This window comes from Notothenia rossii, assembly GCF_949606895.1.
Source record: "Notothenia rossii genome assembly, chromosome: 10".
Taxonomy (NCBI): Eukaryota; Metazoa; Chordata; class Actinopteri; order Perciformes; family Nototheniidae; genus Notothenia; species Notothenia rossii.
The window spans coordinates 54,178,960-54,190,005 of NC_136908.1; the positions used below are offsets into that span (position 1 = coordinate 54,178,960).

General features: G+C 40.0%; 1 protein-coding gene across 1 annotated transcript in view; it reads right to left on the reverse strand.

Moving 5' to 3' along the window:
* Window positions 1-760: 760 nt before the first annotated feature.
* Window positions 761-11,046, reverse strand: part of braf (B-Raf proto-oncogene, serine/threonine kinase) — an 11,041-nt gene continuing 755 nt past the window's right edge. Inside the window, exons 2-11 of the mRNA XM_079655682.1 lie at window positions 9,768-10,172; window positions 9,568-9,685; window positions 8,786-8,870; window positions 7,655-7,831; window positions 7,526-7,572; window positions 6,860-6,978; window positions 6,641-6,772; window positions 6,344-6,478; window positions 5,877-6,030; window positions 761-4,901 (exon numbers count right to left, since the gene is read on the reverse strand). Coding sequence (XP_079511808.1) covers window positions 4,879-4,901; window positions 5,877-6,030; window positions 6,344-6,478; window positions 6,641-6,772; window positions 6,860-6,978; window positions 7,526-7,572; window positions 7,655-7,831; window positions 8,786-8,870; window positions 9,568-9,685; window positions 9,768-10,172 — 1,395 coding nt within the window. The 3' untranslated portion in view covers window positions 761-4,878. The remainder of the gene's footprint in view (window positions 4,902-5,876; window positions 6,031-6,343; window positions 6,479-6,640; window positions 6,773-6,859; window positions 6,979-7,525; window positions 7,573-7,654; window positions 7,832-8,785; window positions 8,871-9,567; window positions 9,686-9,767; window positions 10,173-11,046) is intronic.

Genomic DNA, 11,046 nt, shown 5'->3' on the forward strand with positions numbered 1-11,046 from the left:
TACGGGCATTTATGCGATTTGATTGGTGGAAAGTAAAAGGCCAGGTGGGTCACCTTGGCAGTCTAATTACAGAAAGGCATGACGTCTTATCTGATAGGTCAACCCCTTAATTTGTATTTCACCCGATTGGATTTCACCTGGGCATGCCAATTACGCATGGCTTCCTTGCGACCGTCTACAGTGAATGCAATACTGCGATTCACCACACATTCACCGACACAGAGAACAGAAAAATAACCTACATTTAGTTTTTTGGGGTTAAAATGATAATCAAGCTCTGAAAAAACAGGGCTTCTCTTGGCCTCAAGGAGAAAAAGCCAGTGCTTGATCATGTTTTATGTGGCACACGCATAGACTTAATCAGTCGTTAAAATGTAGGAATGAACTCAATTACACTCTCGATATCGTGAATGTGCTACTGTCCTATTGCATATAAATGTTTTGACCCTTTTATTACACTGACATTTAATGCACTGTTGAAAAGGTTTTGTCGAATTGGGGAAAATGCTGGGTTTCAAAGGGAATTGAGATGGAAAGTCATGATCATTTTAGGAGGCTTGTAATAGAACAGAAAATCATTTAACATCTATTTTTAAATTTGAGTGTATAGTTTAAATGTGTTCTCCTTACAGAAGCACATGTTTCTGGGCACATTACAGTGTTACATGCTGCCACCATGTGGACGGAAAATATTTCAGTGGAAAAACACACCTCAACATGACACCAACACATCACCATACAAACGACACTTGAACCCAACTACAGTTTTCATGCACTTCTTTAATATATCAGTTTTTCATATTCACAACAAATACATTAAGCTCTTTCTTCTTATGATACAGCCTTAAATATTTTTACACTCATCCGTTTTTTTCTCAGAAGTCTGCCTATCAAAATGTCTCTTTCCGTGTCTTTATTTTGAACATTTTATAATTTGTTACATTGGTAGTCTCCATGCCTCCTAGCAAACTGACAGTATTTCCTTTGTACAACTATTTACAGGTGAAAAAAAACATTAAGCTTTTCATGATAGTTCTCAATTGAAAGGAATCAATGGGTTTAAGGTGCAGGCAAGGAGAAGAGGGAGGGAATGTTCAAGAAGTAAGACGAAATTCAAGAACGGGAAGTCTTGGATGAGGAGGCGGAGCATTATGTGGAGAGCCTTAGTGATGGAGCTCAGTGTGTACACTTATTGATTCTATAAAGGTTCAGCAGACACATCTGTGGTGATATTATCATAGAAAGTAATGATCTCTACACAAAATAAATACAGCACACTTCCTGTTGAAGAGGACAAAAGCGTGTGTGAGGCCGACAGTTCATTTTTGACCTAACGGTAATTGCCAAGATCAAACGCTCTAGAACAAGCAAGTAAGGTTGAGCCTGTATTGTCAACATCTATTTCTGAGGTTAGGAATGAACTGTATGACTATATGGACATTGACAGGAAGTCCTAGAAATGCTTGCTCGAAACAAAACTAAAAGAAGAAATCGGGTATATTCCTAGCCTTGAGTCTTCAATGATCTGCTTCGCCACACAACTTCATCCTTTTCTGTGTGTACCAGTCAAAAGTATTAATCATATCTACTCAAAGTCTCCCTCACAACCCAAACAAGCTCAAATCTTCTGTAACATTTCAACTCATGTTTCTACATCGTTTCAGAGGTGTTACATGACCGGGTGATATGTAATACTTAATAAACTGCCTTCATAGTTTCTATATGTCAGTCAAACCCCAACGCGGGAGTCAAGTATAGGTCAACCAGATCTCAGCAATAAACTTGACCACAATTATGACCAAAACTATAAACAAGAGTGGTGCAGGAATGAGTCTTAAAATCTGGAAATTAGTTAACATTTAAATACTTCCGCTTCCTCTCGTCTTGAAGTCAATATTTTTTTTTAATGAGTTTTTGGTTTGATGCCTGAAATATGGTCTGCGGTTAATACATTTTGTTCTGGGACATAAAATACATCAATAAACCCCAATGGTGAATGTCCAAAGCTTATTTGTGTCATAAAACAGCAGTTGCTAAAAGGTGACTTAAAGAGGCTGATAAACATCCTCATGACAAACGAGCAGTTTCCCTTTAGCTTAGCAGTGTTGACCATGAGTCATATGACCATCATGGAGTCCCTTTATAGCCTGACATTGGTTATTTTTTACTTCTGCCTGTTGTAACTTAACGCTTTAAAAAAAATTAAAAGTATTGAGAGAATGTGGAGATCCCCCAAAATGTTCCGCAATCAAATGGAAAAATCCCATTGATTATAGTCAAGGGATCCTTTTAGTCGGCCTGCAAAATGTGGTCACTGCACCACTCTGATAAGACTAAAGTCGAATAGACCTAGGACATTACTTTCAAGCCTTTGACCAACCCTTAATGCTCTGCAACCACCAGTATCTTCATAATGACATCATGTCGGACCAAAGACCATCCAATAGCCATTTGAAATTAACGAACTTCCTTTCACCAGTAGGCATCATCAGGCTTAACGCAGATTTGTGTTTGGCTATTCATGCTTTTGTCTCCCGTCTTGACCCGGGTCGTATCCAGTCCAGAGATACTTGTTTGAGAACACTGAGCTGCTCGTCAAATTATTAATTTGCGGAATGTTAAAAATACAAACTGACTGGATGGTAGCTAATCTTCTTAATCATTTTTGAAGTGTGGAACAAAAACAGGTGGCTGACATTTTGTTAATCACTACCTGGCCTAGTTTAAAATGCCATGAGTGGTTTGTATTTTCAACATGCTTCTAAATTATTTAATGAGCTACACAGTAAAAATCATTGGAGGGAATAATATTGTTCTGGGTCAAGGCTAGCACTTTCCTACTGCTTCAAGTCTTTGTGCTAGGTTAGGTTAAATCTCCGCAGTTCTTTTTCTTTCCTGAACGCACAGAGAAGGGACAATAAATGTAAATAAATTTAATAATTGTCCATAAAAGGGAGGCAACAAAACCGTTAATAACATGGCTGTGGGCGGGTAAAGGATGGCATGAAAAATATCCTCGATGAATGAGAAGTCCCCCAGTGCTTGGATAGATGCTCTAGCTGTGTGCTCTACCTCCACAATTTATCAGAGCAGCAGTCTCCTTGTAGCTATGGCGACATACTCGGCTGCCGGAGGCTTTTTCTTTTAATATAAAGTCATAGATGACAACTGAGCCTTTTCAAGCAAAATAATTCACAGGTCAGCCCCTGCAGATGGCTCATGCATTGGACGTTTCGTTTTGGGTCATCAGCTCTGTATGTCACAATTTTTTCTTCGATAAAAACAAAATCAAAACGAAAAAAGGCAAGTCGCTCATTTGCTTCAATCCATCTCTACAAAGTGCAAGTACACGAGTCACAAAGACTAAAACAAGCGTCGAAAAGAAAGACTAATAGCTTCAAATAAAGCGAAAATAAATCCATAAAACATAAATAAGTAAATATCTGCAGGCCTGCCTGTACAGAAAAAGGCAAACATTGACGATAACAAAATCAAAATAACCTGTAACAACACCTACGACCCTTAACACACGCTGGAATGAAAGAGTACAGGTGCACGTGTGTAGAGAAAGTAAAACGGTGTGATTAAAATCAGATTTTTCTTCATGACTCTCCAGAGGATCACCAGTCCTTTCAGCAGGTTAGTCAGCAGCGGAAAGCAAGTAAGGTCCACATTTGAGTGCAATATTAAAGCCACATGAAAAAGAAACAATGACACTACATGCACTTGGGTTTTACAACAAAAAAAAAAGTTGTGGAAAAAAACATGATAAGCCAAAAGGGAAAAGCGTAGCTGTAAAGATGCTGTGTAACAACTTACTGTACACACAGTGTAAACGCTGGGCACTAGCTCAGCTCAGACTTGTCCAACCTAATATAAACCCCTCTTGTATAGCTTTCCCCAAACACATCTGTATTTTTTTCCTCCCTGTGTACAGCTCCTTTGCTTTCTCTTGGAAATCTGCGGTTCGAACCACTTCTGTTGCTTTCACGTGAAAACCTTTGAAAAGGAGGAGTGGCTCAATCTCACCTAAAAAGGCCAATTAACGTTACAATGCTGTAGCTTTCAGAACAAACAAACGAGCATTTTTCCCTCCTGAAGAACGACTTCCGTCTACCAGAAATCTACACATTTGAAATCTTTGAAGGAAAATGAACTGGTGTTGAATTTGTTCAAATGTGTATTTTGCAGAATTTGGTCTGCCCACAAATATAAAGAAAAGCCTGTGCTGCCTGACAGGAGGGATTTCTAAAATAGCTACCATTCCTTCAAAAAAAAACAAAAAAAAGCTCAGCATTTCTGCTAGCTAAAAATGTGAAAGAATGAAAAGATAAATCCATATTTCAAGTCAGATTCCTTCGCCTGCTGAGTTTCAGCTCGTCTCAGCATGTTTTAACACCTGGCCTCATCACATCTCCACCGACGGACGGGAAGCCTCTTCTTCCGCCGGCGCTCAAAGAGCAGTCCAGGAAATGATTGGACGAGGGGCGCCCTAAGCCTCGACTTCTCCTACCTCCGTCCCCACTTCCTGTTCCCTTCATCTTTCCCCCTCCAGCAGGCATCTGTGGAGTCTGCCGTCTTCTCCTCAGAACCGCACATCTTTGTGTTTTTCCTTTCTTTTCATGTGATTTTTGTTTTTTTCCCTAATTCAGTTTTGTCTGTCGCTGTGGCCGTTTGCCTGCTGGACAGCTTTTTTGTTTTAAAAAAAAAAAAAAAAAAAAAAGGACTCCAGTGAGGCTTGCCTTCTCCAGGTTGACCGAGGAAGAAAAAAGCACATTCATTGAGACACATTTTTTCCGTTTTTTTTCAGTAATGAATGATTCCACCGCGAGACTTTTTGAGAAGTGACGAGGGATGGACTGATGGGATCTGCAGCAATTACTTAAATGCCGAGAACTCCCCTGAAAAGTAACAAAGAGAAGAGAAGATTAGTGAAACATTACAAAAGCAGCAGAACAACCCTATTAAGCTCATTTTCAGGTTCATATTCGTTTTTTGTTCCTCTACCATGACATATTCACATGCTTTTTAATAGGCCTTTATTTTTCTCATACTGCCTGTGCTGAGGCACCTCTTTTCAAATTGATTCTGGTTTCAAGGGCCTACACGATAGAGAAGCTGTGCTCAAAGCATAAATAAATGTCAAGAAGTTAATCTACAGTTTTATCTCCTCTGTTTCTGTTATTGCCAAGAGGTTAAAGCCAAAAAATAAGCATTTGGACAACAATCACTTCAACTCTTTACTTTATATTTAGAAACTTCTTGTTTTACATTTAAAGCCTTACAGCAGCTTAAAGGACATAACCCTGAGGTTTATGATGTACTTTGAATCTGAGATATAAGCAGGAAGGGTTGAGTTTCTCTTCCTGTAGCTCAAAAAACAGTTAAATAAATGGCAAAGCAGAAGCAAGTCTATTCATTTATTAGATACAACTTACTAGGAGAAAAAGAAAACCAACATTGACATTGATGGGAAAGGAAAACATGAGGAAAAACGTTTTAACTATAAAAAATATGCAAATATTTACACCACAAAAATATCTGCTTCACAAAGCTAGGATTTATTGCTGGAGTCTTTTCTTTAAATAAGAGTCAAGTCTGATAACATTTACAATTGATTCAGAAAAGTCTGCCTACATTTAAGTATTTAAGTTCTAAATCAACTTAACGATAAGTAATCCATTTACCCATACATCAGACTAATCCCAGTTATTCAGTGGTTTAGACTTTAGAGTACAAGTGAATGCACTGAAGCTGTGTGTGTGTGTGTGTGTGTGTGTGTGTGTGTGTGTGTGTGTGTGTGTGTGTGTGTGTGTGTGTGTGTGTGTGTGTGTGTGTGTGTGTGTGTGTGTGTGTGTGTGTGTGCGCGCGCTCACCATAGCCGACGGCCTGGATGGGGGTTTTGGGGGAGGCGCAGGCGTACAAGCTGAAGTCCTCCGTCTGGAAGCCGGCCCGGTTTAGCGAAGGCTCTGAGGCGCTGCGGTGGATTTTGGGTAATGAACGTGCGAGCAGCTCGATGGACGCCAAGGTCTAAAAGAACACACATTAAAGAGACCGTCAGTACTACTGAACCACTAACGTTTAAGAGTGATGTGTTCGGAGCACACTGCTCTTATCCTCTTGTAGACCTATGGGGCCATCTGCTGGTAAAGACTATAATGCAAATCAAAATCAGTTTTAAACTTTTTTTTTTTTTTTTTTTTTTTTAATCCTGTTTTGGTTGCAATTGAGGTAAAAAAAAAAAAGAAACCTGACATTTGTTCAGCACAAAATGACCTTAATCTAGCAAATGATATGTATAGATTGACTCCTAATGAAACAGAAGTAGTTATTCGTGTCCCACCTGAGGGAAGAGAGGTCGCTCCTCTCTCTTCTTCTTCAGGCAGTCAGCCATCAGTCTCTTCATGGCTTTTGGACAGTTGCTGCGCACCTTGCTGAGGTCAGGGGACAGGTAACCTCGACCCACCATGAATATGATCTACGGGAAGAGAAGATATCAGTCATTATAATACTTTATTTGAATTGTAAACTGGGGTGTTGGTACTAATGTAAGCAGGGAGCTACTAAGCTGCATTCTGACTCAAACATATAAACTGTACAAATGTGATAGAGTTAGTGTCTGTGTGAAATGTCCTCGGACCTGGTCTCTGTTGTTGATGTTGGAATAGGGCAGCGCTCCGGACATGAGCTCGTACAGCACAACGCCGAAAGCGTAAACGTCTGACTGGAAGCTGTAGGGATTCTTGTCCTGCAGCCGGATCACCTCTGGAGCCTGAGAGAGAGCACAGGTTGGTTTTATAACAAAAGATCCAACAGTTAAAACTTAGTCAAGGGTCGATAGTAGAGTTCAGACACTGACCATCCACAGAATGGAGCCGGACAGCTGTTCAAACTGGTGGGAGCCACTCCAACGGGACTTGACTGTAGCCAGACCAAAGTCCCCAATCTTCACCGTCAGATCCTCGTGGAGGAAAATATCTGGGAGGATAGGAGGTTAAGGACACACACACCCTTCTTCTACTTTAAGCTCTTGAAAGTGTAAGACTTCCTCAAAATGCCAAAGTCCTTAAAAATTCAATGTGGTGATTAGCACAAGTTGTTCGGCAGCAGAGTGCAGAGAGACTATATGAGAAATATACCGTTACACTCCCTTGTCTTTTATTCTACAAACATTTGCTCTCATATGCAATCCAGAACCCAAACCAGATGTCCAACACCTTACAGTGGAATGCTATAATGCTATTTCTATTAACTGTTCCCATACGGTGTGCATCTCCTGGTCTTATCGCTCGATACGATTGGCCACGGCTAAGCTGCGTTTCTCGACAAGTTAGACTTTTAGATTTTGTCTGGAAGCCCCAATGTTCTTCCCCGACTGAAATTCTTGGGAGGACTGGAATATTAGATCACCTGGCGTAAAATGTTTGTATCACTCCTTGTCCAAAACCCAACTTATAACCTCCATTTTTATTTTTTTATTTGGACAGACAGACCTCTGCCTGATGACAAATGAGGGAAAGGATACTGTTGCTCTTCAGATCTCTGTGGATGATTGATTTGGCGTGCAGGTAACTGAGGAGGAAGAGGGTTATTAGAGCGACTACACACATGGTTCAATCTGAATGCTTTGGTATTTTCTTGGAGGGGAACTCACTCCATGCCCTGAGCGGTCTGCCGGGCGATGTCGATCAGCTTGATCATCTCGAACTTGGTCTCGATGATGTGCAGGTGGTGGTACAGACTGGAGCCTTCGCACCACTGGGCCACGATGGCCAGCTGAGGCTTGGTGGTGTAGCCCATGAACAGCAGGATGTTCACATGACGCGTTTTCCTAGAGCAAACACACGAAGTGGGTGAAAATACAGAACCGCTGCACTTTCTAATATCTTTGTCCTTTAGGGCGATAAAATCCGTTATGTAATATTAAATTAAAGAGCAGTATAAGGGGCTGCACATATGGCGCGATTCAAGCACACTCTAAAGTAGTTTCACTTTTGGGGTCCCCATGTGATGAGGAACAACCAATCAAAGCCGACAAATATCATAACTACCGTAAAGATCATTCCTCTGCAAATATGGAGAAGTTGATTCATTTTTTGTGCGGGTGTATTGTTAGCCAGATATTTTCATCATCTGTATTCATTTTATAAGCACCTCTGCTGTTATCCTTAAAGGTAGGGTAGGTAAGAATGGAGAAACCAGCTCGAGTGCGCTAGAATTTGAAAGTACACAACCGAAAAAGAAATCTGCCCCTTCCTTCAGACTTCCTTACAGAGCCCCTCCTCCAACACACACGAACATGACCAATGAGGGCACTAGATAAGTTTGTGCACAGGTGGCAGGTAGGCCATCCAATTATTTGCCGCGGGCCGAGGCAGATAATAGGACTTGCTTTTTACAGCGCCACGGCTTCCACAGATGAAATATTTGTATATATTTATTGTCAAAGCATTTAATTTATTCATTGCTATCGGGATGTTAAGAGCATTCCATGGAATATAACAAAAAGTGTTTCTGAAGTGAATTACCTACCCCACCTTTAATGTCCTGTGATCTCGTGTCAACCACACAGAGCAGAACAAAGCAGAGCCACAAACAATGCTGTCAACATTTTAATACAACTTTTTTTTTTAAATACGCCTGACTTTAAGGGTCGCTTAGCAATGTTTGGCGCAACCTGCCTCGGACCATGTGCCTCTTGTCTTTGAGAAGGTAAAATAAACTGTATGTGTCCCCTAAAGGAGCAAAGTAAACAGATATACTGAGGGTCGGGGGCAGAAGTTACCTGAGGACTCCCACTTCATTCTTGAAAGCCTGAAGCTGTTGTGGTGTGGGTGCGGTGACGTTCAACATCTTCACTGCCACGTCACCTGAGAGGAGACAGGGAAAACGTCAGTCTAAACAATAAGTTGTTTAAAAAGATGTTTAACAAACACTACGATGTTAGAAGTTGTTACTGACTGCTTGGACCTACTAAAAATGTAAAACCACCTTAAAATGTATTTTTACAGATATTTAAACCTCTAATTAATAAAAAACCTAGTCACGTTTTAAAAGGCTTCATGGGAATCATCATTTTTTTTTTTTTACACACATTTCATACTGGTACAGTTGTGGAAAAAAATTAACGTTGGTCTTATATTCAGACCAATAAAAGGTAGTGACAAAGTGTTGCATTAAACATGCTATTTTTTATCAATTCTAAAGGATTTAAATCAACATTTGTCAACCAAAATCCATTTAGACTCAAACCAAAAATGTATTTCTCATTATTTTCTAACCCGGAAGACATAACTCACATATAATATATATTTTCCAAAGCTCAGTTAGTATGTTTTCTGCGAACGTAAATAATAATAATAATAATAATAATAATAAAAGGAAGAAACAACATATAACTTCTAGTGAGTACTTGACGGTGTATGTTTGATTGACTAATAATAAACTACATTTGTTTTTAATGGCAATGCAGATTTTTTTGTTCTTATCACAACAGAGTGATTAGATGACTAGAAGACTTGTGTGATTCAATGCTACTGATTTAAGAGAGTATAGCTTTGGTCTTACCATGCCACTTTCCCTTGTAGACGGTTCCAAAGGAGCCGGAGCCTATCCTCTGCCCCAGAGTGATCTGACCCTCGGGGATCTCCCAGTCGTCGCTGGAGTCCCTCCTCCCCAGAGTTTTCTGTTCCACAGGGCACTCAGTCAGCACAAGCACACACACAACCAACTGTATTAAACCCTCACTATCCTCCACAGCTCCTCACCATTTTATTGCGGTCCTCGGACGACGACGACGACTTGCGCTCCCTCTGTTGGCACGGCGACTTCTGTGCAATCTTGACATTGGTCAGAGAGCCGGGTAAAGAGGCGGGGGGCGTGGCCGACAGCCCTGCGGTGGAGCCTGGAGGGGGATCGGGGAGGAGAAGAAGAAGGGAAAAATAAAAGAACAGAGGTAAGGTGGGTCGGTTAAAAGGGAGGATAAAGGAACAGAGAGGAGATTTGGGCAAGTGGGGATTGAGGCTTCTGTATCTGTGTGTGTGTGTGTGTGTGTGTGTGTGTGTGTGTGTGTGTGTGTGTGTGTGTGTGTGTGTGTGTGTGTGTGTGTGTGCACACATGCAGAGGAGACGTTGGGGGGTGCTTGGTTGAATGGCAGTTAATGGTTTTGCAAAGCACAGGATTTTATGATTTTAATTAAAGAGGAGCACGATTTTAAACTGTATTTTAAATTAAATGTTCTAACACAAATGATAAACTATTTACAATAAGATCAAAAGGCCTCAGTTAGCATAGAACACAAACAAATGATTATCATTTATTTCAAATGATATGCTCAGTTCTAATGTCAGTATTAATGCAACATTTAATCATTTAGAGAAAGGACGTTTTTACCTCTATTCATCAATTTAGCAGGCTACTTTACGTCAATCGTTGGACGAAAATGTACTAAGCTGTAGTTGACCGACACTGATTTGTTGAGTTCGAGAACAACCAAAGAGGATCATTTAACCATTTAACTTGATCCCAACTTGATTTTAGTATCTACTAAAAACAATAGTAAGTTCATTCAAGTACAACCTACATAGAAAATGTACAGCTGTCAAATAAATGATAGGTACATGCACGTAATGTACTGTAAAGTAATAAGAATGATATGATAGCTATTCAAGAGTTACTTAAGGCTTGTTGCCTTAAATAATGTTTAAGCAATTTAAATTATTTTGTGCAAAATGAAATTGTTTCAAGAATTCACGCCCATGAAAGTTAGACACCATTTAAAGTTTGTGACTTGTCTGCAGTCTCCAGCTAATTTAACAACAAAAGAACGATGTAAGAAATAGAGCCCTATTTTGGGATGACACAATTATTTAGTGAAATGGACACTGTCAGGAGTTTTCATTAAAACTATGTCTTCAGCAGAATGTAGATTCACGTGAGATAAGCAGAGGAATATTATTTGTTTTTACCCTTTAAATAAGTGAAGTCACGATGAACATGATCTTTTTTAAATAAAGCAGCCAGCCAAACAAATGCAGTCATATGTGT